The 23,870-nt window shown below is 44.0% G+C and overlaps 1 protein-coding gene across 5 annotated transcripts in view; it reads left to right on the forward strand.

The window, feature by feature from the left end:
• Window positions 1–23,434, forward strand: part of sbf1 (SET binding factor 1) — a 44,158-nt gene extending 20,724 nt beyond the window's left edge. For 2 of the 5 annotated variants that reach the window (XM_026326919.1, XM_026326922.1), the window contains 37 exons: window positions 211–240; window positions 2,741–2,846; window positions 2,989–3,121; window positions 3,768–3,876; window positions 4,329–4,442; window positions 6,767–6,844; window positions 7,095–7,208; window positions 7,319–7,447; window positions 7,640–7,738; window positions 7,945–8,152; window positions 8,775–8,887; window positions 9,066–9,215; window positions 9,418–9,486; window positions 9,661–9,822; window positions 9,940–10,199; window positions 10,452–10,624; window positions 10,724–10,797; window positions 12,165–12,357; window positions 12,456–12,583; window positions 12,692–12,867; window positions 14,669–14,805; window positions 14,895–15,102; window positions 15,228–15,424; window positions 15,581–15,718; window positions 15,917–16,012; window positions 16,268–16,342; window positions 16,887–17,059; window positions 17,206–17,382; window positions 17,513–17,614; window positions 17,697–17,882; window positions 18,149–18,275; window positions 18,408–18,538; window positions 18,780–19,124; window positions 19,450–19,655; window positions 19,836–19,923; window positions 20,046–20,177; window positions 20,499–23,434. In XM_026326919.1, coding sequence (XP_026182704.1) covers window positions 211–240; window positions 2,741–2,846; window positions 2,989–3,121; window positions 3,768–3,876; window positions 4,329–4,442; window positions 6,767–6,844; window positions 7,095–7,208; window positions 7,319–7,447; window positions 7,640–7,738; window positions 7,945–8,152; window positions 8,775–8,887; window positions 9,066–9,215; window positions 9,418–9,486; window positions 9,661–9,822; window positions 9,940–10,199; window positions 10,452–10,624; window positions 10,724–10,797; window positions 12,165–12,357; window positions 12,456–12,583; window positions 12,692–12,867; window positions 14,669–14,805; window positions 14,895–15,102; window positions 15,228–15,424; window positions 15,581–15,718; window positions 15,917–16,012; window positions 16,268–16,342; window positions 16,887–17,059; window positions 17,206–17,382; window positions 17,513–17,614; window positions 17,697–17,882; window positions 18,149–18,275; window positions 18,408–18,538; window positions 18,780–19,124; window positions 19,450–19,655; window positions 19,836–19,923; window positions 20,046–20,177; window positions 20,499–20,597 — 5,235 coding nt within the window. In that variant the 3' untranslated portion in view covers window positions 20,598–23,434. The remainder of the gene's footprint in view (window positions 1–210; window positions 241–2,740; window positions 2,847–2,988; window positions 3,122–3,767; window positions 3,877–4,328; window positions 4,443–6,766; window positions 6,845–7,094; window positions 7,209–7,318; window positions 7,448–7,639; window positions 7,739–7,944; window positions 8,153–8,774; window positions 8,888–9,065; window positions 9,216–9,417; window positions 9,487–9,660; window positions 9,823–9,939; window positions 10,200–10,451; window positions 10,625–10,723; window positions 10,798–12,164; window positions 12,358–12,455; window positions 12,584–12,691; window positions 12,868–14,668; window positions 14,806–14,894; window positions 15,103–15,227; window positions 15,425–15,580; window positions 15,719–15,916; window positions 16,013–16,267; window positions 16,343–16,886; window positions 17,060–17,205; window positions 17,383–17,512; window positions 17,615–17,696; window positions 17,883–18,148; window positions 18,276–18,407; window positions 18,539–18,779; window positions 19,125–19,449; window positions 19,656–19,835; window positions 19,924–20,045; window positions 20,178–20,498) is intronic. The other 3 variants (XM_026326920.1, XM_026326923.1, XM_026326921.1) reach the window with 2 other exon arrangements.
• The last annotated feature ends 436 nt before the right edge of the window (window positions 23,435–23,870 follow it).

The raw sequence follows: 23,870 nt of genomic DNA on the forward strand, positions 1-23,870 counted from the left end.
TCATTCTATATTTTTACGCAGCCGTCATCTTGCAGATCATGTTTATATGCTATTGTTTGTGCAGCTTATTTGTTTTGCAATGCTGAGACATTACTGTCATGTGATTGTCATGTTTGGGCATTCTGTGCCCTCATGCCTATTGGTTCTAACCTGTGTCTTATCCTGCGGGATGTGTGTGTGTGTGTGTGTGTCTGCTGGTTGCTTGTGTAGCCGGGCCAAGAGGAGAGAGAAGAGAGATTGGTACGCCAGCCTGACTTCATTCTCCTGTCTCCACTGATCACTTCTGAGCTTTTCTGTCTTTCTTTTCTCCACTCATACACCACAGCCAATCCATGCACACCGCTTGTGGCAGGAGAACCAATCAAAACGCTTTGATACTGACTCAATATGTGACCAACAACTGATTAGTCTTTTTATGGACAAGCATGACCTTTTCCACTTGTTCAAGATGCTGAAAATCTGAGAATGTGGTCATTAGTTTATTTCCTTAATTTGTTTCCTTAATATGTAACCAGTTATAGCTGTTTTGAGGAACTGAAATGGAAACTACAAAATTCAAAAGTACACTTTCTCATCGGTATACCAAGAACAGAGATGCATTCCCAGGACTAAGGCAAAAATTGGGGAGAAGCATGAGAGAAGTTGTTTAGATGAACATTTAGAGTCATCCCATCACGCTGGAATTTTCCATAACTGCAGTGTGCAGTGAGGCTTATCACTTTTTAAATTTCTGCCTGCCAAGAACAACAACACGATAATTCCTTTGTTCCCTGGACCAAAGAGTGTATTGTTCTGTTAACTGGGTGGCTCTAATGTAGCAACCTCATAAATGTCATAATTGATTCCTTGTGGCTGGAAGTCTACCATCTCGAGGTTGGTAGACCATCTCGAGGAGTGGAGGTGGTCTAAATAGAAAAGACAGAAAATAAGAAAGGTAGCAAAATTACAGTGTCTGACTAAAATAAAGACATCTTTATCCCACCTTTACTGCTCTATGGCTACTTCCCTCTACTTGGTAGAACTTTACATAGAGGTGCGTTTCTAATCTCAACTATATATACACCCAGTGGTGGGGACAAAGACCGGTGGTGGTCACTAGAAGGTGATATTAAATCGATCATGACAGAAGCATTCAATGGTGCCATAAAATAATCTGTGACAGAATATGAAGTGCTGTTATTGTTTCAAACGCGAGCGACTGTATCTGGCACCGGTAAAATGTGATTTCTCAACAAAAGACAAACGTGTCTATGACACAGAAAGTCGAGTTTACTATACCTCTGAACCGAGAGAGAAAAGATCACAGACGCGCAAACACAGTGACGGCGTTTATGCTCATGAACACAAGTGTTTGCATATTAACTCCTCACTGTTCATACGTTTTAGAGCTTATGTTCTGGCCGGTGCAAAATAACATTGTTGCATGTATGAATTAGATTATGAAGAATGATGAAGATCATGCTTTTCCCTTAAAGAATCCTTTTAATTACTTTAAAAAAAAAAAGTGGTCGGGGCTAGAGCGTGTGACGTCATGTGCACTGCCGCCGGTGGCAATAGGCAACCGACCACCGCGTTTGTCAGGGCGACCGTCACAGCCCTACTTCCAGCCTCTCTGAACTTGGTGTTCTCCTCAGCTATATAATGCTTCTCTGCATATCTGACCCTTATTATCAAATCTCAGAAGCCAAAGACTGAATTGAACACACTAGATGATCAGATGTTGGACCACAGTATTGAGCAGCTCATGCAGCTGCTGTTGAGAGCATGAGATATTGCGTCACTTTTCCCTCTTGACTAGCCCAGCACACATGCAGCTGTACATACTGGGTAAAATGTGAACCACTTCAAGGTTAAGCTCTTTTCCTGAAACAATCTGCAGCTTTCATCAAAATGGTTTGTAAACCTTGCAATTTATCTTACATGATGTGTACCGTGGCTCAAAGATAGATTTCTTTAATCACCAGGACATACATCGACACATGGCCTGTTAAATAAACATGTCTCAAATGCTTCTTCATCAGATTTGTCATCACTGTGTTTAGTAGTCATGCGATCCTGCCTCAGTAGACACAATTGTATGTGTACTGTATAGATTTGTAGTTTTACAGCCGAACTAATCTTCTCTCATAGACACACACACATCAATATTTATTGACTTTTGTCTGGAGCACAGTAGACTTCTGATTCTGTATGCATCAATTTACAATGAAGGACATGGTGATCAGACAGTGTCAATTTGAAGATTGAGTTTTGTTCTTTAATAGACAGTATGCATGCAGCTGAAGACACTGTTATTTTTAACATGCTTCATAGCCCTGAATGAATCTATACAGTTTGGCCCTGATCAGTCCCCATTCCGCTTGTGCTTTACATTAGACTGTAGTGGCAGTTTGCTAGTGCATGACACCTGTGATGTTGGGATTTCATGTCCGACAAAGAGTCAGTTATATGGTGGTGGTGGTGGTGTTCTGCAGTAAGGTTGTTGGCATGGAGTCCTGCTCAGCTCCATTCACACCTTGATTAGCTGGAATGGCTTGTGTCTTATCTGTCATGTACCTGCTAAGCTTCTGGGATTCTTCATCTCTCTCTGTCGCTGAATCACACTGCTCTCTGGACACACAAATCTGTGATTAAACCAAGCTGTCAAACTGTGAATTTCTAAGAAGCCCTACTCATTCTCTGTTTGGCCTAAGCCCCCTTTTGATTCTTCTATTCTATCCTCCTTTTTCTTAATCTACAGAGGACTATAACATTAGGTGCTGGTGACCGGCAAGTTATCCAGACTCCCATCAATGACTCACTTCCTGTCAGTGGCAGCAGTGTGGCCCAGCTCTTCAGACAGCTAGGTATGAATAAATAGAATATACGATTTCTACCTGTCCTGTTTTTAAATAGTGTTTTCATGAAGCTTATACTATTCATGTATAGGAGCTTGTTCAGCTCCCAGGGCTGCCACTGATGTCAGGTCTGTGCCCTCCTCTTCCTCAGGTATAGTCAACGTGCTGTATCTGTTCTGTGCTGCCCTCACGGAACATAAGATCCTGTTCCTGTCCAGCAGCTACCAGAGGCTAACAGATGCCTGCCGTGGACTGCTGGCCATCATGTTCCCCCTCAAATACAGGTGTGTTTCCATTCCACAGTCTGTCCTCTAGGTGTTACTGTTTACAATATTTAATCTCATAACTAGTGGCAGTAAACGGTATATATTAGTGCTGGAGCGGTATGACCAAAAAATTATATCACAGTATTTTTTCCAAATTATACCGATTTCATGGTATATGACGGTATGTTTCTTTTATATGCATGACTGGTTGTTAACCAGATTTTCTACTGATTGAGAGAGGAAATACTGCAGTAGATCGACTTAGATTGGCCTATTTTATCACGATGAGTGAATATTGTAGAAAAATTCCACACTAGTATTAATCAGTCAATGTTATTAATACAGGTTTGCATGGCTTTACAAAATGATGCTATTGTGGAGGATGTTGACCTTAGTTTCTTGCATTCTTCATATTCCAAGATACGCTTGCGGCTAAGGTGGAGGAACAAATTGCTCATGTTGCCACCTCTGACAACAACTTTAGCTCGACAACATTTGCAAAAAATAGTCGTTTGGTTGACGTTGGATTTTTTTGAAACCAAAGTACCTCCAAACAATTCGGTATTCGGTGTGAACTGGTATACCACCCAGCACTAGTATATATGTATACAGCACTGTTTGACAAGAGCTGATGTGCTAATCTCTCTCTGTTTGTGTCTCTCAGCTTCACCTACGTTCCCATTTTACCAGGAAAACTATTAGAGGTCCTGAGCACTCCCACTCCTTTCATCATTGGTGTCAATTCTTTTTTCCGCTCAGAGACACAAGAACTGGTGGGTTCTCTGCACTACTATGATAAACCAGTGTGTCAGAGCTTCATTTGGATAAGACAGAATCAACTATATTGGTCTTAAGTCATCTGTGATGTGACAATGGCAAAACATTCAGAAAGAGAAAATGAAACAATCAGGGATGCAGCAAAAAATGTTGGCAAAACACAGCCTGCTCTTAGACAGAGGAGGCTAAAATGAGCTCTGAAGAAATGCTGTTACTGTGTATCGCATATATCATCAGCTACTCCGATGTGCCTATGAGTTTCGATTACGATGAGGAGCATGTTTCTTAAATTCCCTGAAGCCTGAATGTCTCCTATTTGATAATTAGCATCATTTAATGAGCTGCTTTTGACTTGAGATGATTTGTCTGCCTCTGTTTGTCTTACACTTGCTGTAGTCAGCCAGTGTGCTGTGTGCAATGTGTGTTTACACGTGTGTTTTGCCCTTAGCTGGATGTGATCATCGCTGACCTGGATGGCGGCACGGTGACGATCCCCGAGTGTGTCCACATCTCCCTGCTTCCTGAACCACTCCTCCAGCTGACCCAGACTCTGCTCTCCATGGTATGAGCTGCAGGCTAAACACTGTACACACCCATGATACACAATACTAATAATACAGGGAAATACACATATCACCAAATGTTTTGTCCTGCACTTTGCAACAACAGACTAACTCAGCTGTAGTTATAACCGTGTCACTCTCTGCACTGCTCTGTGGTGTTCACCTCAGGCACTTCAAATAATGCCAGTTTGTATGGAGTTCTTTATTGCATCTTGCAGCCTCAGCCTCTTCCAGTATTCCGGTGCCAGCCCATTCCGAGAAATGCTCTTTATCTGTTTAAGTGTATAATCAAAAGCTTCATCAATCTCCTGTTGATAAAGGCAGAGTCAAGGATTTCTTTCCTTCTTCCCTTTGTTGGGATAGTTTACCTTGTATACATATATAATGGAATTTGCTTTTTTTTATGTCTCGGGTGCAGTATGTAGATCACAACAGAGCTGTTATGATGTGTGTTATGTGTGTTACGATATACTGGATATACTAAACAAAAGCAGAATTTCAAGATACAACAAATATTCATTTGCATGACACTGGGCCTATTGACAGGCTGGTCTTGTTTGTTAAATGTAATGCAGTTTGGGATTTTTTCGAGCTGTGATGTCACTGAAGCAGAGGGTAGGATGTGTTTATTTGGAAGTCACTGGAATTGGCATTCACTCTGTCTCAGCCCAGATTTGCCAAGTGTGTGTTTGGATGCTGCCTGAATTTTGAAATCAGACATTCTTTTCCCACGGACACCAGGATTTTTTTAAATTTGAGCTTTACATATCATCTAATCATAAATGCCTTGTTTTCATTCCTTAAACAATTTTGAATGTTGCATCTTCTAACACAGAGGCACAAACCCTAGCCACAAAACCCTTTGCACCACTAATGTAATGGGCTGCTCTTATCTGTTCATATTAATATTCTTTTGATTGTTTTATTTTGTGTTTTAATCTGGGCTGCTGGCCTTTTTTGTTTTTTGTAAAAGCCACAAGGTGTGTTTGAGAGGGTAACATAGCAAGGTGTGAGGAAATAGACCACAGTGTGAGTTAATTGTGTGAGTGTGTGAGTGAGTGTATGTGAATGTGAGTGTGAGTGTGTCAAAGTGTCCTCTTACAAGGCACAGAACCTCAACCTGCCTACTGGGGCATCTGCCAAATGCCTAAATGACAAGGCCGAAAAATTACAAAAATAATAACGAAATGCAAGGTTCATCCCTTGTGTTTTTGTTTTTGGGGCTGTTGTGTTACAGACTGCTCTCTGTGCTTTGTGACTTTTAACCTGGAGACTCTTGTGTTTCATGGTCATTGCTCTGTATTGATGTTCAAGGGAAGTTTACTGTGTTATGGGCCTATGTGCTCAGCCAGCAGGGTGTGTGTGTGTGTGTGGGTGTGTGTGGGTGGGTGTGTGTGTGTGTGTGGACTAGAGCCTGACCGATATGTTTTTTTTTTTTTTTGGGGCCAGATGCCGATACCGGTATTATGAAATTAAAAAAAATCTGATATCGATATATCGGCCGAAATTATTAATGTTTATATTATAGTACAGTAGCCTACTAGTCAAATTTTGGATACACTTGCACAGGCAATGGCATTTCAATTTGTGTGTACAAAGTTTTGACTGGTACTGTATATAGAATACAGTATACATAAACAGAATATATATACTTAAACGCACATTAAAAAATGTTAATATCTGCAGCATATTCGCTGATACCGATATATCTGCGATAGGCTTATATCGGCCGATTAAAATCGTCAAAATGATATATCAGTTGGGCTCTAGTGTGGACCAGATGATTGTAGCTCCAATTGAGCAGCTTTTGGCCTGTTTAGGTTGTGGTGGATTTGCCTGTGTCGAGGGCGAATGACATGAACAGATCCAAAAATTTCAGCCTGTCCAGTCATCTCATACAGGAGGGCTGTCTGCGTCGATTGGTCCATGGGTTAATGTGGCAAGTCTTTAATTTGTTAACAGTCTGAAAGGTTGAAGCTGGTTTGAGTAAAGCTGGCCGGAACAGTGGTGCTGTGGATTGTTGGACAGCAACAATAACCCAGAGCTTAGCTGCCCTGCTTTCCTTAGGGTTACAGTGGATATTCATGAAATGTCCGACTCCATAAGGCTGTTTCCAAGAAATCGTGTGAGAGATTTGGGCTGGATATGCTGGTGTTGCAGTGCAACTGTGTGTACCTCATGGGAGTTATTTTGTCTTAATTTTTTTAAAAACATTTTTAATAGAAATCTGTTCTGTCAGTGAGAATAACTATTGATAGCAGGTACAGTTCCGTTGATGCAGCAGGGACAAGCAGTTAGTAGTGATGGTGTCTTCATGTTGTAGGCTTTGGATCCAGAGCTGGAAGTTGCTGATCATGCCTTCCCCCCACTGTCCACACAACCCTCAGCACTCAAGATCCAGGTGAGAAAAACACGCATTAGTGTGAAGCAGGAAGTCTCCAAATGAATTTTCAGGATTTAAAGTTCAGGTTTAGTGTGTTCACTGTATTCCTACTGGCATGAAAAATGTGTTAAAATAACAAAATAAATCTATTGTTACTCTTAAGAAAACAGCAGGGTAACTCTTGGTTTTGGGGTTGAGGGAAAAAAAGGTTGGATAAAAAAGGTGTGTGTGTGTTTTAGCTTTATGTCATCTTTAGTGTGTTTTCCAGGATAAGGAAATCCGGGCTGTCTTCCTGTGGCTGTTCGCTCGGCTCTTCCAGGGCTATCGCTGGTGTTTACACATCATTCGCATTCACCCTGAACCAGTGATCTGCTTCTATAAGGTACAGGAAGATAATCCTACTGTAAATAATACTGCATTAGTTTTGTGCAGAATATATTCAGAGCTGACAGTGTGTGAGCAGATGAGATTGGTGCTAATGTTTTTCCACAGGCCGCCTTCCTGGGCCAGAGGGCACTGTCAGAGGATGATTTTCTCATGAAGGTGTTGGATGGCATGGCATTTGCAAGTTTTGTGTCAGAGAGGGGGCCCCCATACAGAGCCACTGACCTGTTTGATGATGTGAGTTTAACAAACAAATTTAAAAATTTCGTATCCACTCTCTAGATCATGTCTCTGTTTTGCCTTTTTGTGTAGAATAATTTCTTCTAGTTTGTCACTGTTTACCTGGTGCTAGTTGATGTAATTGACTGAGATATGAAAAACAGATGGTGATGTTTGAGCTGAGCTTATTTCCTTGTCCTGATCCCACAGCTGGTAGCCAATGAATTTGAACGGATACAACAAGAGGAGGCCTGTCCACACAAAGTCATGAACCATGTAAAGGAGCTGGCTGAACAGCTCTTCAAAAACGTATGCTCAAGTTTCTCCTTCTTTTAACCCTTGGTTCTTTCTTCTGCCTCTCTCCCCATGTTTTTTTTTCCTTCCCTCCTCCTACAAAAATATTGCCTGAGACATATCCTGGTTTCTTATGACTTTGTGTTCTGCTATACCTGATTCCAGTTTGCATTCCTTCACTATTCTTCCCTCATCTTTTCGGTGATGCTCGGTCTTTACAGGAGAATCCCTACCCTGCTGTGACCATGCACAAAGTCCAGCGACCATCAGAAAGCAGCCAGAGCACGATGCAGAATCAGATGCCTTTCCCTGTGCTGGATGAAGTTGCAGTGCAACTCTTCATCGACCATGCTGCTGCCAAGCTTAAGACAGCCCCTCCTGTGGTTAAAGCAGAGCTCAAGAGCATGGTGCCATCTGGGCCCCCACTGGGTGAGCTGGCAGAAGGCTTTGAGGGGTTGAGTGTTTGTGTTTCTGTAAAATAGAATTTGGTCATTAGTGCTGTTTTAACACAGGAAACTGTTTTTAAGTCCTAAAACTGCCCCGTATCCCACGTGGAAAAGCCTGCTTTTAAACAAGCTGAGAATGGCTATATATCATCCTATGTGTACAGAAGAGCACGTGCTTGTATTCAATCAAAATATGAAGACAAGAAAAAATATGTGGTTGTTGTGGCTCAGACCAAAGGGAGCTAACACTATAAAACTTTGTTGTGAGGCTGGGGTGCTGCCACCAAGCTCAGCATCTTTCCTTGCACATCAGATTACCTTGTCTGTGTAGATTCTCAGTCGTCCAGGGGAAGTTATCTAGAGGTTGAGTCATGGCAACTGGACTTTTAGTTTTTTCAGCATTTCTCAGTCACTGGGATGGGTGGTGAAACGTTTCAACCTTAAAAAACTAAACGTCCAGTTGCCATGACTCAACCTCTAGATCAGATTATCGTCTCAACTTTTTACCTAGACGACAGTCTGTATCACAGTGTGTGTGTGTGTGATGGGGTTTGAATTCAGTGCTGTGGTGGTAAGTGATCACCCACTTCTCCCCATCACTGCAGGAGATATAGTGGACAGAAATGGCAGCATGATCGCTAACAGCGCCCGCAGGCTGGAGGTGGTCAGGAACTGTATCACATACATCTTTGAGAACAAGATGCTGGAGGCCAAGAAGGTAAAAGTGATGCATCTCTTTGGGGCCAAACTAACTGGGCAGTTGTGGAGTGTTTCATACACTTCAGTGAATTCTGTCACAAAACGCTAGATGCATGCTTTTGATTACTGAAATGATTGTGTATGTTGTTGAGCTATTGTGCATACTACATGAAGTGTTTTCTGTCTTCTGTATCCAGCTGATGCCAGCTGTGCTGCGGGCATTGAAAGGTCGGGCAGCACGGGTCTGTCTGACCCAGGAGCTCAATCAGCACGTCCTGCAGAACAGAGCTGTGCTGGATGACCAGCAGTTTGACTACATTGTCCGCATGATGAACTGCACCTTACAGGTACAGTGAACAAATGTGCACACTTGTCTGTTCTGACTACAGGACAATGCTTCTGTAAATAGGAAACATGCAGGACAGAACGTTAAGCACATACAGTACACTAATATACTTCAAATATTCTTTTTTAGGTCTATTGCTTTTATATGGTTTGCAGGTTGTCACATGATTAGAAGTGTCTCAGGTCTGATCTGTTTCTGTTCAGGACTGTTCACATATGGATGAATATGGCATCGCAGCTGCTCTGCTGCCATTGGTCACAGCCTTCTGTAGAGTAAGTTCTTGACTGACATCATCAAAGCCGTTTCATATTTCACAAATTTTGCTTTAACAACAGCACCCAAAGCCATAACCTATCCACATAGTTTGAGTCCTTCATGTCTGTCACTGGGTTCTTCTGAACAGTGAAAGTCGATTGTCTCCTCCAAAAAACTCTTTTCTCTGACAGAAACTGGGTGCGGGCGTCACTCAGTTTGCCTACAGCTGTGTACAGGAGCACATGGTGTGGACCAACATGCAGTTCTGGGAGGCCATGTTCTACAGTGATGTCCAGAACCACATCAGGGCTCTGTACCTGGAGACAGAGGATGAAGAGCAGCAGAACAACCTGGTACTCACCTTTATTCTAGCACATTAATGTGTGAAAAGTGGTTTAGATGCCAAACTTGCTGAGCAGATTTTTGATGTTTGATCATTGATTGTAATAATGTTTGGTTTTTACGAGCAGCAGGACGGGTCAGGTGGTGGAAGGGAAATCAGTGCCCTGGAGCTGGCATCGGAGCAGAGCAGACTGTGGCCGACGCTCAGCAAGGAAATGCAGGCAGAGCGCGTACAGAAGGAGGAGAGCACAGTTTTTAGCCAGGCCATCCACTATGCCAACAGGATGAGCTACCTGCTGCTGCCACTGGACACCAGCAAGAACCGCCTGCTGAGGAGCTCAGGCCTTGGAGATGTGGAGAGCGTCAGCAACAGCTACGTGACAAACAGGTATAATGGCTGTCAGCTCTCATGGGGACGTAAATGAAAAAAGAGAGAATTTGGTTCTGTTAGGCCTGGAAAGGAGAGACTGTTCTTTGTCCTACTCCAACTCAGTAATGGTTCCATAGAACGTGAGTCAAATATTTACTCTTCAACGAGAACTGTGTGCTCAGATGCTGCTTTGTTTTTTTTTTTTTTACTGTAGCGTTGTATATCAGCTAAATGTTGTTAGAAATGCTAAAGTTAGTTTTTTCCTTTTAGTATTGCAGGCAGCATGGCTGAGAGCTATGACACAGAGAGTGGCTTTGAAGATGCTGAGAGCTCAGATGTGGCCAATTCTGTGGTGCGCTTCATTAACCGTTTTGTAGACAAAGTGTGCAATGAAAGTGGCGTGACCAACGAACACCTAAAGGCTCTCCACACTATGATACCAGGTACAAAAGCACCAATACACAACATGCTCAACCACACCGAGCACTGCTGTGAAGTCATCCTTTCTACGCCTTCATCCCTGCCATCTTTTTTCCCTGCAGATATTGTTCAGATGCACATCGAGACGTTAGACGCAGTCCACAGGGAGAGTAAGAGACTGCCTCCGATCCAAAAGGTAAACAATTCCTATTTTTATGTTCCACTGGACAAAGGCCATGCAGAACCTCAGCCAGCCCTGCCCACTCCCCTCTCCATCAATCCCAACAGCTCAGGCTCACAGTATCACAGCAGGTATGTCTGTCCAGCAGAGACAGAGCTGAGTAACTCACGGCACATCTGATCAGTGCATGCTGGATGATTGCTCTGCCTTGTTGTACTATTTGGTCTCTGAGGCTCAGTGGCGCTCAGCATGACTGCTGTAGCTCCTTGAGACCCTGCAGACCTGAGTGCCTTCAGTCTGAAGGGTGCTGCTAGTGCTGAGTGCGCTGTGTTGGAGAGGGAGAGCGGCTATGGTGAGCTTGGCTTCACAAGTGTAGTCACTTCACTAATGACATGACACAACAACATGTAACTGCTTAGGCATGGCTCATGTAACGTAAGTATTCCACCCTATCAGCATTCTACTGTGTAAAAACCTAGTTGGTGCCCTGAGCGTTTAAGGATCAATTCCAGGAAGAGGAATGAGGTTGTGGGCTGAGCATAAAATTATATCTGTGCAATTCACAGATATTGTGGTCCCTGCAGTTAAATGGTTCCAGAGGGCACATTTCTGCTGTGTGACTGCAGCTTAAATGCAGATGTGTGTCATGAGCGGTTGTGCAATACATTATGAAACAGGTAGCTAAATTGGTAATTCCTTTGCTGTCAAGGTGGATTTCCTTAGGAAGCCCTGCAGATGCCACTGGGGGGAGGAAGAGGCTAAAGCCAACTTCATGTTTTATACCATTCATGTTTAGAAAGGCTCACAGTCCACAGAGAGTCCTGTAATATAGCTGCTAACTCAGAGACTGCTGAAAACACAACTGGCCTTGTATTTTATAAGAATTATGAACTTAACAACCTATTGCATAAACACACCTAAATGCATATTTTTGTGTATTTATCTTATTGCTGGGAACCACCTGTCCAGCTTGGCTGATGGGCTTGATATGCAACATTAACAGTCATTTCAACATTTGCCTCTTTTGTGCATAACTCCCCAAACAGTGTAGGTCATCCAGCCAGTAACTCTGCATGCTTGTGAAAGCATGAAACTTTGATGAGTGGATTGATTATTTAAACTTTTTTGTTGTTTGGTCCTAAAATATCATTAGATTTCATATTGTTACCATATTTAATAAGTGCAGCATATATACACTTAGGAGGTGCAGTAGTGCCTGGTGTTCCTTACATCAGGTTGTGATTAATACCAACTAGATTGTCAACATACCAATGCTGCAGAGGGAATCCTCCATTTTTACTTTCTGACTCATTTAAACGCCGTCCCACCACTGCATCATTAATCCTTTCTGTCATCTCCCCTGTCTTCTTGTCTGGGCGTAGCCTAAGCTGCTAAGGCCGACTCTGTTGGCGGGTGAGGAGCTGGTGATGGATGGCATGCGCGTCCACCTGATCCCCGACGGCCGCGAGGAGGCCACAGGGCTGATGGGAGGTCCACCTCTGCTCCCTGCCGAGGGCGCCATCTTTCTCACCACCTACCGAATCATCTTCAAGGGCACGCCTACAGACCCACTGGGTGAGACAGGATGCGCACGCTCATACACAGTTATGTTGATTGGTATTTGTTAGGTCTGTGGGTCCACTAACCCAGCTCTTTGTGCATTGGTCCCTCAGTGGGTGAACAGGTGGTCACTCGCTCATTCCCCATAGCCTCCCTGACCAAGGAGAAGAGACTCTCAGTCACTTTACCTATGGACCAGTTTGTCCAGGAGGGGCTCCAGCTGCGATCCTGCACCTTCCAGGTATTCATCCTGCCTCATCTCCTCCCATAAATATCAAGTGCCTCTTAATCTGTTTTGTGCTTACTGTGCTTCTTCCTCTGATTTCACTGGTTCTCTGTCTGATTGTAGCTGATGAAGATTGCATTTGATGAGGAGGTTGCGTCAGACCTGGCGGAGGTTTTCAGGAAGCACGTACACAAGCTACGTTATCCTCAGCATGTCCAGGGCACCTTCGCCTTCACTGTGGGTCAGAGTGGCAAGATGGTGGTGGAGCACAAGACAAAGGACAAGAACCAGTCACTTAAGTAAGGAGTCCTATTTGTAGAATTTCGTCATTCGTCAGCAGGCAGTGAATTTTAAAATTTGCCAATAGTCAGTGCACATCATGTTTCTGTGAAAGAACTAAGAGACAAACTCAGCGCTAAAGAATTATCCATCAGCAACAAAAGCATCGTTACTATCAAGGAACTGACAGGCTGTAAAATGACTCCTGATCTTCCATGCTGTCACAAAACAACCATTCTCAGCACAGTAACTCACCTGGGTGCATGCTTCACATCTGTGTTCCTGTTCATGTTCGAGAATTTTCAACCGGTACTTTCACCATTTGAAAGATCTCATGCAGTTGCACTGTGGTGTATAACCTAGGTGGTAAAGCCAAGAGGCCCGTACTGTGTGGAGCTCCTTTAGACGTGATGGCACCAGATATAAATTACATCTGGACATGTGAGGCTCGGTTTTCAGTAGGAATTGGAAACAACAATAGTAAAATAACTTGAAAGTGCAAATATTTGTGCTTAAAGAGCCCACAGTTAATCATTTGTAAATAAAATTGTAACAAAACATGTAGGGGTGTTGGTGGGGTCTCGCAGATTAAGATTGGCTTTCTGAACAAACAAAGCCATTGTTTGCATTGTTGTGGGCAGGGTTCTAGCTAGAACAACTGCTTTTATAGCTGGAAAAGCACAGAAAAAAAAACAACTCAACATGGTCAATTTAGAGAGACCCTGTCGAGATTTCTTCTAAACAAGCAAAAGTTTCTGTTTAGATTTGATGTTTCTCGCCAAAGGACACTAAGTATTGTGTAAATCATTTAGATCATGTGCTAACTTGTGGTCAGCTTCTTTACTGTAGTGATTGGCACATTTGTGCACTGCCACAATGTTGCCAAGCAGCCACCAGAGGAACCAGGCACGACCAACCCAACCCAAATGTAAAATATCATCCATCCATCATCTATACCCACTTATTCCTAACCAGGGTCCCAGGGATCTGCTGGAGCCTATCCCAGCTCTCTTTGGGTGAAAGGCAGGGGTCCACCCTGGACAGGTCACCAGTCCATCACAGGGCCTGTAAAATAACATAATGCAGTTTCAGTCTTTGCAAAGCCAGCAAGCTGCTACCTATAGCATAACGTAACCTAAAGAGAGATAGATTTGCTATCAATCTTTTCATCTTACTCTCAAAAAGTAAATGAATAAGCTTAATTAGCTTTTCTACCTGTTATGTGTTTGCTGGTTAGTGTCTCTTGCATTTTAGTGCCCTTTCTGTGTCCTTTTGAATTTTTGGCTCCTTTTTATTCAGAGTAGCAACACATTTTGTCCCCTCCCAACTCTGTGACCACACACAAACACACATACATGCACATTTTCCCCTCTTTCTATTCTGCAGAATGAAAGAAGCTTGAGAGAAGCCTCTGAATAATTCATCAGTGGAAAATGTGGCAGCTGTTTTTTTTCAGGCCCTTTGTCTCCATCTCTAGCTGTGTGTGTGTGTGTGTGTGTGCGTGTGTGCGTGTGTGTGTGCGTGTGTGTGTGCGTGTGCGTGTGTGTGTGTGCGTGCGTGCGTGCGTGTGTGCACTAAAAAAAACCTCTATTCAGAGATATTAATTCTAACTGGCCCTGTGGCACACTAAAACAGCAACCACTGAATTCTATTATGAACATTTGAGGCCAATCAGCTCATTGTCAGCTCAGTACCCATTTGTGTGCTACAAGACCCAACAGGAAATAGATGTCAAGAAACTTTGAAAGGGATATGCTGTTGAATCACCAGTGTAAAAGTGTTCTGCTTTTCTTTTTCTTCCTCCCTCTCTGCCCTTTTCAGGACCCTTTCCAAGAACCTGGTGAAGAGTGCCAAGAGGACCATTGGTCGGCAGTATGTAACCAGGAAGAAGTATTCTCCCCCCACCTGGGAGAACAGGAGCAGCTTCCAGTCGGAGCTCGATGAGGATGAAATTTCAGGTAATCACAGCTGAACTGTGCTCTTTTCAGACCATGTCAGATTTTTCCCTTGGTGTGCATTGTACACACAAAGTTGTGTGTGTCCACAGTCTCAGAGGAAGTGGACCAGAGCTCCCTCACCCTCTCCTCAACCATCCGCTCATCAGACAGACAGACCATGGGCAATGTAGTGGAGCGAGCCTGTTGTCGTGACTACCAGCGCCTGGGTCTGGGTACACTCAGTAACAGCCTCACACGCTCCAAGAATGAGCCCTTCCGAATTTCGACTCTTAACCGCATGTACACAATCTGCAGGAGGTAAGAAGGACACGCAGATATGTGAGGGGCAAGAGATTGGAAAGGTGTGCAGATAGTGTCTCCACAGTGCTTAATACACTCTGTGTGTGTGTGTGTGTGTGTGTGTGTGTGTGTGTGTCTCACAGCTACCCTGGCTTGCTGATAGTGCCGCAGAGTATCCCAGATGCAACCATCCAGAGAATCTGCCGCGGCTACCGACAGAACCGGTTCCCCGTGGTTTGCTGGAGGAATTCCAGAACCAAGGCTGTCCTACTGCGCTCAGCAGGCCTCCATGCTAAAGGGGTTGTGGGTTTCTTCAAGTCCCCCAATGCCCCTGCTGCAGGTCTAAAAGATGACTTATAATTTATGTACCTGTTGATATTATTTTTTATTTTATTATTTTTTATCTCTTATTTATTTTTTCATCCAATTTACCTGATAAAAAAACATATTAACATAAAAAAAAAGACAAAGTTTTGTTCATGTGTTTTCTCTGCAGTGCCCTCTCAGGCAGACTCTTCCAGTCTGGAGCAGGAGAAATACCTGCAGGCCATCATCAGCTCCATGCCTTCTTACTGTGAGAGTAGTGGCAGGAACACACTCAGCGGCTTCACGTCCACACACATGAACACCTCTGGTGGGTGGATTAACACACTGACACCCCGTGTTACTGTCAGTGGAGCCTCGCTGTTAACTCTCCTGTGGTTGTCTGACAGTAATATCATAAAATATATTCAATGCCGTACCATACAAGCTCAACCCACATTTGCACTTACCAATTAACACAGGGCTTAGCTTTCTAGTCAACAGAGCTGTTGGTTTCTCGTATCCACAGACTCATCAGATAAACTGAGGCAGCCCAAGATCGGTGCACTGATGAAACAGGTGATGGGCACCAAAGAGGATGTTCCTGGAACCTTCAGCAGAGGAGGTGAGACACTACTGTGTGGCCACACACTACTCCTCGAAGCTCTTTGTTAGGATCACCAAATCCTTCGCAATCTTGGTTTGGAAACAAAATGTGTGAATTTTATAAGTTGAAAATCTTTGACTGAAAGTGGACGGGGACCAAGAGGATAACAAGTCAATCCATCCCTTGTAACTCATGTTTAAGATGTGTGAGTGAAGCCAACTTCCATTGTGTGGTGTTGTTGGTTAATGGGCCATCTCTGTCGTTTGACCTTAGCTCTGGGTCAAAGGGCGAAAGTCATCTCCCTCTCACAGCCCAAAGTGTCTGGCAAGGCCAGGAACCCTCCTAGAGGTACAGTAGGCCACACCCCAGCGCCTTTCCCTCCACTTCTGTCTAACCACTCAATCTGTTTAACAGTAGCATCAGTGTGTTTGGCCTCGTCCCTGGTAGTGTGCCGTCTCTGCAGACTAATGGTCTGTTGTTAGTGCTTGTGTTTATCAGAGAGCTGCTGTGTGTGCATGCTGCTGTTGCAGCTCTGCTGATGTCTATTTGTTGTTTCCTGTTTGATTCCTCTCTGTTAAATGTCAGCCACAATCAGAGTTTATTCTTACTGTAGCTGTCCATCAGCTAAACATAGCAGACTGGACTGGGTAGCTCTCAATCATTTCTGCCTTGTTCACCAGCATGGCTATTAGTAGCTATAATGTGTTCTAAAGGGAAATTCCACTTTATTACAGCCTGGGTTCTAAAAAACACAGAACGATTCTATAGCAGCTGTTTAACATAGACTACATAACAAGTAGATAAGACTTCCACATGAGCGTTGATGATGCAAGTATCATGTCATGATTCCTTTGAAAAAATAAAAAAACAACTTTGTGTGTGTGTGTTGCAGGTAAGTGGGGTAGTATCCGAGGCACCGGGCGGCTAAGTGCCTACAACCCAGATGTTGGGACGCGTCTGGCCGGGAAAGAGTCTCCACAGCCCAATGGAGGGCCAAGCGAGGCACTGTTCCTCCGCCAACAGAAGGCCTACCTCTACATCATTGGAGACAAGGGCCAGCTTAAGGTGATTTAGGACACATGATAGTGTTTCAGCAGCATAATGTTCAGGATTCTGTGAGCTGTCAGTCCCTTCGGTCTTGCTCATTTGGATGCAAAGCCTTGAAGAAAGTCAACTGACTGGTGCATTAACTCAGGCTGTGCTTTGTTCAGGGCGGGAAGCAGGACTCATTCCAGCAGTGGGAGGTGGTTCCTATTGAAGTGTGTGACGTACGGCAGGTGAAGAACAGCTTTAAAAAGCTAATGAAGGCCTGTGTGCCAAGCTCGCTGACCTCTGACCCCAACATGAGCTTCCTGCGCTGCCTGGAGGAGTCTGAGTGGATGGCTCTGGTCAGTGCTCATTGTTTTCTATCACTGTGTCTGTGTCCAGGACAGTACCAGCTCATTTTGTGACCTTGGTGTACTTGGTTCTGACTGTGTGTGTGTGTGTCTGTGTGTGTGTCCGTGTGTGTCTGTCCAGCTGCACAGGGTTCTGCAGGTCTCAGTCCTGGTGGTGGAACTTCTGGATACTGGCTCATCGGTCATGGTCAGCCTGGAGGACGGCTGGGACGTCACCACACAGGTTTCACAGACATCCAGAAGGCTTAGCACTGAAAGCTGTTCTCTGAGTGAGGCTCAATGTGATGTATTTTTGCTGTGTGCAGGTGGTGTCCCTGGTGCAGCTGCTGTCTGATCCCTACTACAGAACCTTTGATGGCTTTCGGCTTCTGGTGGAGAAAGAGTGGCTGTCATTTGGTCATAGGTTCAGCCACCGTGGAGCACAGACCCTGGGCAGCCAGAGCAGTGGCTTCACCCCAGTCTTCCTGCAGTTCCTTGACTGCGTGCACCAGGTGGGTCTGCAGTGCTGCATTGGAGACAAATCTCCTGTTATTTTAACCTGTAATGTAACTCCAGCCCTTTATGTGCTGCAGTGTACATGCTTGAACATCTAAGAACAAATGAAGATCATAATCAGACTAAAAATAGCAGTAGATTTATTTAAAAGCAAAACCTACAGTCCATCCCTGTAGTCCATTTCAGAGAGCGTGAGAAAAAATTTGTGTTGGAAATCTCCATCTTTAGCTGTAATCTTGATTCTGTGTCCCTCCACCCTCAGATCCACCTCCAGTTCCCCATGGAGTTTGAGTTCAGTCAGTACTACCTGAAGTTTTTGGCATACCACTACGTGTCTAACCGCTTTCGCACCTTCCTGCTCGACTCTGACTATGAACGCATCGAGCTGGGTAAGAACATTTCTGATTCTATGGGGTGTTGGTTGGAAATGTTACACTGTCCCCATCTTCAGAAACACTCAGTGGAGGATGCAGATTGTGTTCTGATGTGCTGTGTGTGTGTGTGTCCGTGCGTGCGTGCAGGAGTGCTGTATGAGGAGAAAGGTGAGAGGAAAAGCCCTCAGGTGTGTAAGTCTGTATGGGACTACATCGACAGGCTGAACAAGAAAACACCAGTCTTCTACAACTACATGTTCTCTCCTGAAGACGAGGAGGTGAGCCCTCCTTGCACAGACACCAACCCAGTGAGAGTTTCTATTCTGTCACACTGCCACACAACCAAGAAACCTTCTGACCTGGAATAGGGTTTTACAATGATGGCAAGAGACTGATACTAACTGAGCGATAACCTAGAGACAATATGTATTATATTTATCTAATTAATGAGAAGCCCAACACTGAAACAATGCACACTCATTAGTTGGTGAATGTAAAGTGAGTAATTGTTTGTTCCAGGTACTGCGGCCATACACCTTCATCTCCAACCTAAAGGTGTGGGACTTCTACACAGAGGAGACTCTGTCAGAGGGGCCGTCCTTTGACTGGGAGCTGAGGGGCCGGCAGGAGCACGTGACAGAGGAGACGCCAGAGAAACCAGACACCAGTGGGCCTAAGTCGCAGCGGCGAATCGTTTGGCCGTGTTACGACAACCTGAACAAAGTGGTGCCCAACGCTATCACCAAGCTGCTGCAGGACCTGCAGAGTCTGGAGGCTGAGCTCGGCCAGACATCAGAAAAATGGAAGGACACGTGGGATAAAATCAAGACCACGCAGAAAACTGAGACCAAACTGGAGAGCAAGGTGAGACGATGGGTTCATTTCCCCTCCTAAAAAGATCTTTATAACAGGTATGTGATCAGCCTGTTTATATGTGATCAGCCTGTTTATAGTAATCATCTGAATGTATCACACCATGTCCATACATCTGCCTGCTAATAATTGTTGAACAGGCAGTGGAGCATGTTTAGCACTGGCATGTTATGATGGTAAAGTAATGCAGCTTAAAGGACCATACTGTGCGTTTTTTCATGTTTGAGTTAGAAATCATGCAGGTTTTCAGCAGTAGGGACTGACCAGTTTAGTTGTGGAGACTTGCACTGATCATTTTCTCCTCCGTTCTCAACAGCCATCGTTCTCCAGCTCCCTGTTAATGTCGTCCAACCTGAGCCACCAGCGGCGTTCTCAGGGCGTTTACCTGCAGGAGAGCGGCGTGGGATCCTCCATCAACCTGGCTCTGGACTGTGAGGCCAGCGCCACATCCACGCCTGTCGCTGGTCGGCCGAGCACCAGCACCCTCTACAGTCAGTTTCAGAGCACAGAGAGTGAGAACAGGTCTGTACTGAGAGTTGTTTTCAGACAACAGACGCTGCACCATGTTCTGCTGCTCTGTGAAGCTTTGCAGCGAGGCTTCATTTCTTTACATTTAAAACACCAAGACATCATGAGTAACTGACCAGGAAATATTGTGATGAATGTCTAAAATGCTTTTTTTTCCCCCACCTTTCTCATCAGGAGTTTTGAAGGCATCCTGTACAAGAAGGGGGCGTTATTGAAACCATGGAAACCACGGTGGTTTGTGCTGGACAAGACCAAACATCAGGTAAGAGGGACTGAAATTAAATGTGGAGCAGTGATCCAAGTCAACCATCTCATAGCACAATAAAAAGATGTATGAATCCATCTGTGGGCAGAACATGTCTAACAGTGTGCGCTTGTCCCCAGCTGAGATACTATGAGAGCAGGCAGGATAAGGAGTGCAAAGGGGTGATTGAGCTGGCTGATGTGGAGTCTGTAACTCCAGGAACACCTGCCATGGGAGCACCCAAAAACGTCGAGGAGAAAGCCTTCTTTGATGTGAGTCACTGCAAGATCACGACGGGGATCCAAGTTCCCCGATTTAGACCTAGTTCAAAGGGTTTATACTTTATTTTCTCAACTAGAAGTGGCACTTTTTTTTTTTTTTTTTTTACTCTTCTGACTTGCAGTGTGACTTACACAGCAAAGCAACTTATATGTGTCAACTTATTCTGTCAAATAGTTACTTGTGTTAAATGATCCTTGGCTCAGTTGAAGATAGTATTGTACTGCTGAAAAAGTAAAAACATTTCTGTACTTATCCTGAGGCTGTATATAATGTAGCTGGAATTAACATCCCCCCTTTGCATTTTTCTTTAGCTCAAGACAACCAAACGAGTGTACAACTTCTGTGCCCAGGACTGTATGAACGCACAGCTGTGGATGGACAGTATTCAGAGCTGCCTGTCAGATGCTTAGAGCCGGGGACTGGACTCTTTAAGGAGCAATGCAGCCAGGAATGACTGAGCAGCGCTGACGAACATCTCTGCCGCCCAATCCCGGTGAAACAGGGAGAGGAAGAGGCCTTTCACCACTTAAGCTCTGATCTGTTCGCTAGTATTGAACTAATAACCTTGCGTCACAACGTTTCAGTGTTTTTGTTATTAAAAAAAAAAAATTAAGAAAAAGAAGAAAAAAGTGTCCCTGAAGAACCACTCCCTCCCCGACAGTCTGACCACTATGTGTGCTGGATGTGTATGCATAAAAACAATGCATATTAAAGCATGTCGTTGCATTTCAGCAAAGTGTCCTGCAGCTTGGCCGAGCATGAAGATGGACTGTTCACCTGTAAACCACAACCCACTTTCCAGTACTAATCTCTGCACGTCCACACGTCCATTTATACACTGTGGAGAGGACTGATGGACGAGCTGCGGTCGCCCATCACCCCAGCCACACACGGAACGTGCTGGGCCGCTACAAAGCAGGAGCTTAAAGACTGACTGAACAGGTTGGCTAGCCAACACCGCCCTGAGGAGCACACACCTACAGCAACAGGTCTCTGCTCTCTCCGCCTGTCACTGCCTGATGCAGCCTGTTAGGGCGAGTGTGTTGTTGCGGCTGCAAGGGTGGGGGGGGGGGTCCTCAATCGTACATGAAGGATTTCCTTTAATGCTTTCTTTTCTAAAATCTCAAAATTTATACCAGGAAGAGATCAGCGCTCATCTGGATGTCGATATACTGTGAAAGCCATGAGTCAGTCGTGAGATCAAACCAGGAGAGCCAGTCGGAGATTAGAGTCTGGCAGATGTTGAGTGTCTGTGAACTGACACTGGGAGTGTTTACAAAGTAGACGAAACTAAGCTAAACTCTGCTCTTCACTTGTGTTTTAATCAACCACTATTAACATTCACTTTTTAAGGGATGCTGAAGGAAAAAGGAGGGATTTATTTTGTAGTGACGTCTTCAAACTATTATGGAAGGAGATCCAGAAGGGATGAGATTAGAGATGAGGAATACTAATGAACAGAGTAATATTATGGGATGCTTCAGAGACCACAGTTTGTGACTCGCCATGGTGCTCCAGGTGTCACAAACAGGATGTTTGTTAAAGGAAAATTGCAGCATTTTTCAGCCTTCTCTTATTCTCAGTACTGTGTCCATTATGTCTCTGAGACATGCTAAGTAAATGTGGTCAAACAGTGTGAAACAGTAAGAGCTTTCAGATGCATTGGAATTTAAATGCTGGTCTCCAAGTCTGACCCAAAGCAGATACAGAAGTTTGACCTCTAGAGTAGCGATCGCACCATTAGCATGATGCACACTCATGATGGACACCGTCATGAGAATAAGACCTAAGATGAGACATAATGTAGTTTCCTTTGACGCTGGGACAGGAAGAGTGAGCCACACATCTGTGATCACTGTCTCCTGTACCCAGTGTCCGAAGTGACTCTGATGTTGGTCAGACTCGCTGTATAATCAGCCCACTGGTGTCTCACTTCAGTGCTGAGACCTGTACAGAGACCAGTCTGGGTCTGTTACAGTTCTAGGGGAACAGTACGTTTAGCTGGAAGATTTCAAACATCAAGTCCCGTATTTTAAGTGGCTTGTCAGACTGCCCCTGCACCTCCATTTACTCCTCTTCTGCACACACAGAAACCACTCAGACCCACATGTTAACTCAAAACCTTGCTATGTAAAATATGTTCTACTGCTGTCTTTGTTGAACATACAATTTGAAATTGTAGATTTTTTTGTGTCTAATAACTCCTTTGTATATACTACTCCAGATTTGTATGTAACATTTATGGTAGTTATTTATTTAACTTGTCTCCTCAGTAAGAAAGTTCAAGCACCACTTTATTTTTAAATTAGGAATTCAATGTGCCATTTTTTTTTTTATTTCTGTATTAATGTGACTAATGCTTTTTTTTTTTTTTTTGAGAAAATGTACAAGTAAACCCTTGTCTTTTGTGTGTGTGTGTGTGTGTGTGTGTGTGTGTGAGAGAGAGTGTGTGTGTGAGTGAGTGTGTGAGAGAGTGTGTGAACACAGCAGTCCTTACTTAATACCAATGCTTACCAATGTTAGTGGAAGCCTCTGTGTTTATGGGCTGGTTGGATTTTACCGTGTCGCTGTCCCTCAGCAGTGGGATGTCCTGGCTGAAGATTAGAGTCAAATAAATCCACATCTTACAGTCTGCTGACTGACCTGCTCATAGCTGAGTCTGGCTGCTTAACTGATATGGAAAACATCAGCATGATTTGCTGCTGGTTTTTAAAGTAGAAAATGTATTGTGGGTGTTAAACAAAAACACTGTACCTGATATCATGAATGGTGAATATTCCAGTCCCAGGTATCGATGAACTGTGCTAATGCTACAAACTTTGGAGTGTCCTGTGGTGACTTTCACACCAACTTGCACAGATGATTACTGCTTTTGGAGGTCAGGCGCCCAAGAAAACTGAAGTACACAACAGCATGATCATAGATTAAGGTCTGGTGACCATACCCATCTTGAAATAATCTTCCCCTGAGGAACAGATGGAGCAGCCAGCATGCATCAGTGCAGCAGCCAGAACCCACCTGTGTGAAGATGATGTGTCCTTGTGATTTGACTGTAATCTCCATCCCAGCTCATCTTTCCACTGTAGTTTACTCATCTCTCCAAGTCAACAGCTAAATTAACCACAATGACATAATCCTTTTTATTTATTTTGTTTTTTAATTAGAAATGACCTTCTGAGCCGGGTTATGTTGTCAATCATATCAGTATAGTTTTTAGACTCCAAATAAAAACAGTGTCCATCTGTGTGCTCTGTGTATAATGGCTAATCTTATCATGCTGGTGTGATGAAACCAGAAAGAACTGTGGAACCTATGGCTACTTTCACAGACAGACTAACCATGGTCACCTGTTAAACAAAGCAGTTTCCTTCTGGACTTATCTGTTAGAAATCCTGGGTAGAAATAGCCTTATTAAAATGGACAAACAGAAAACCTGTGTCTGCTGAAGAATTTACTAGTTACTAGGATGTTTTACTGGGAAAAATCAACTGGGAAAGAAAGGATAAATAAACCACTAAATTGGGACCAGGTAAGGTCAGCAGGGACACGGAGACAGAGGACAATGAACACAGGTTTCATTGTCACTGTGTTTTTAAGGTTACATTGCTATTTTGTGACACTTTCTGTAGCAAATGAAATGATAGTGTGGCCAGTTCCTCTCAGCTCCATATTTCCACAGCATG

Source organism: Mastacembelus armatus, chromosome 23 (assembly GCF_900324485.2).
Source record: "Mastacembelus armatus chromosome 23, fMasArm1.2, whole genome shotgun sequence".
Lineage (NCBI taxonomy): Eukaryota > Metazoa > Chordata > Actinopteri > Synbranchiformes > Mastacembelidae > Mastacembelus > Mastacembelus armatus.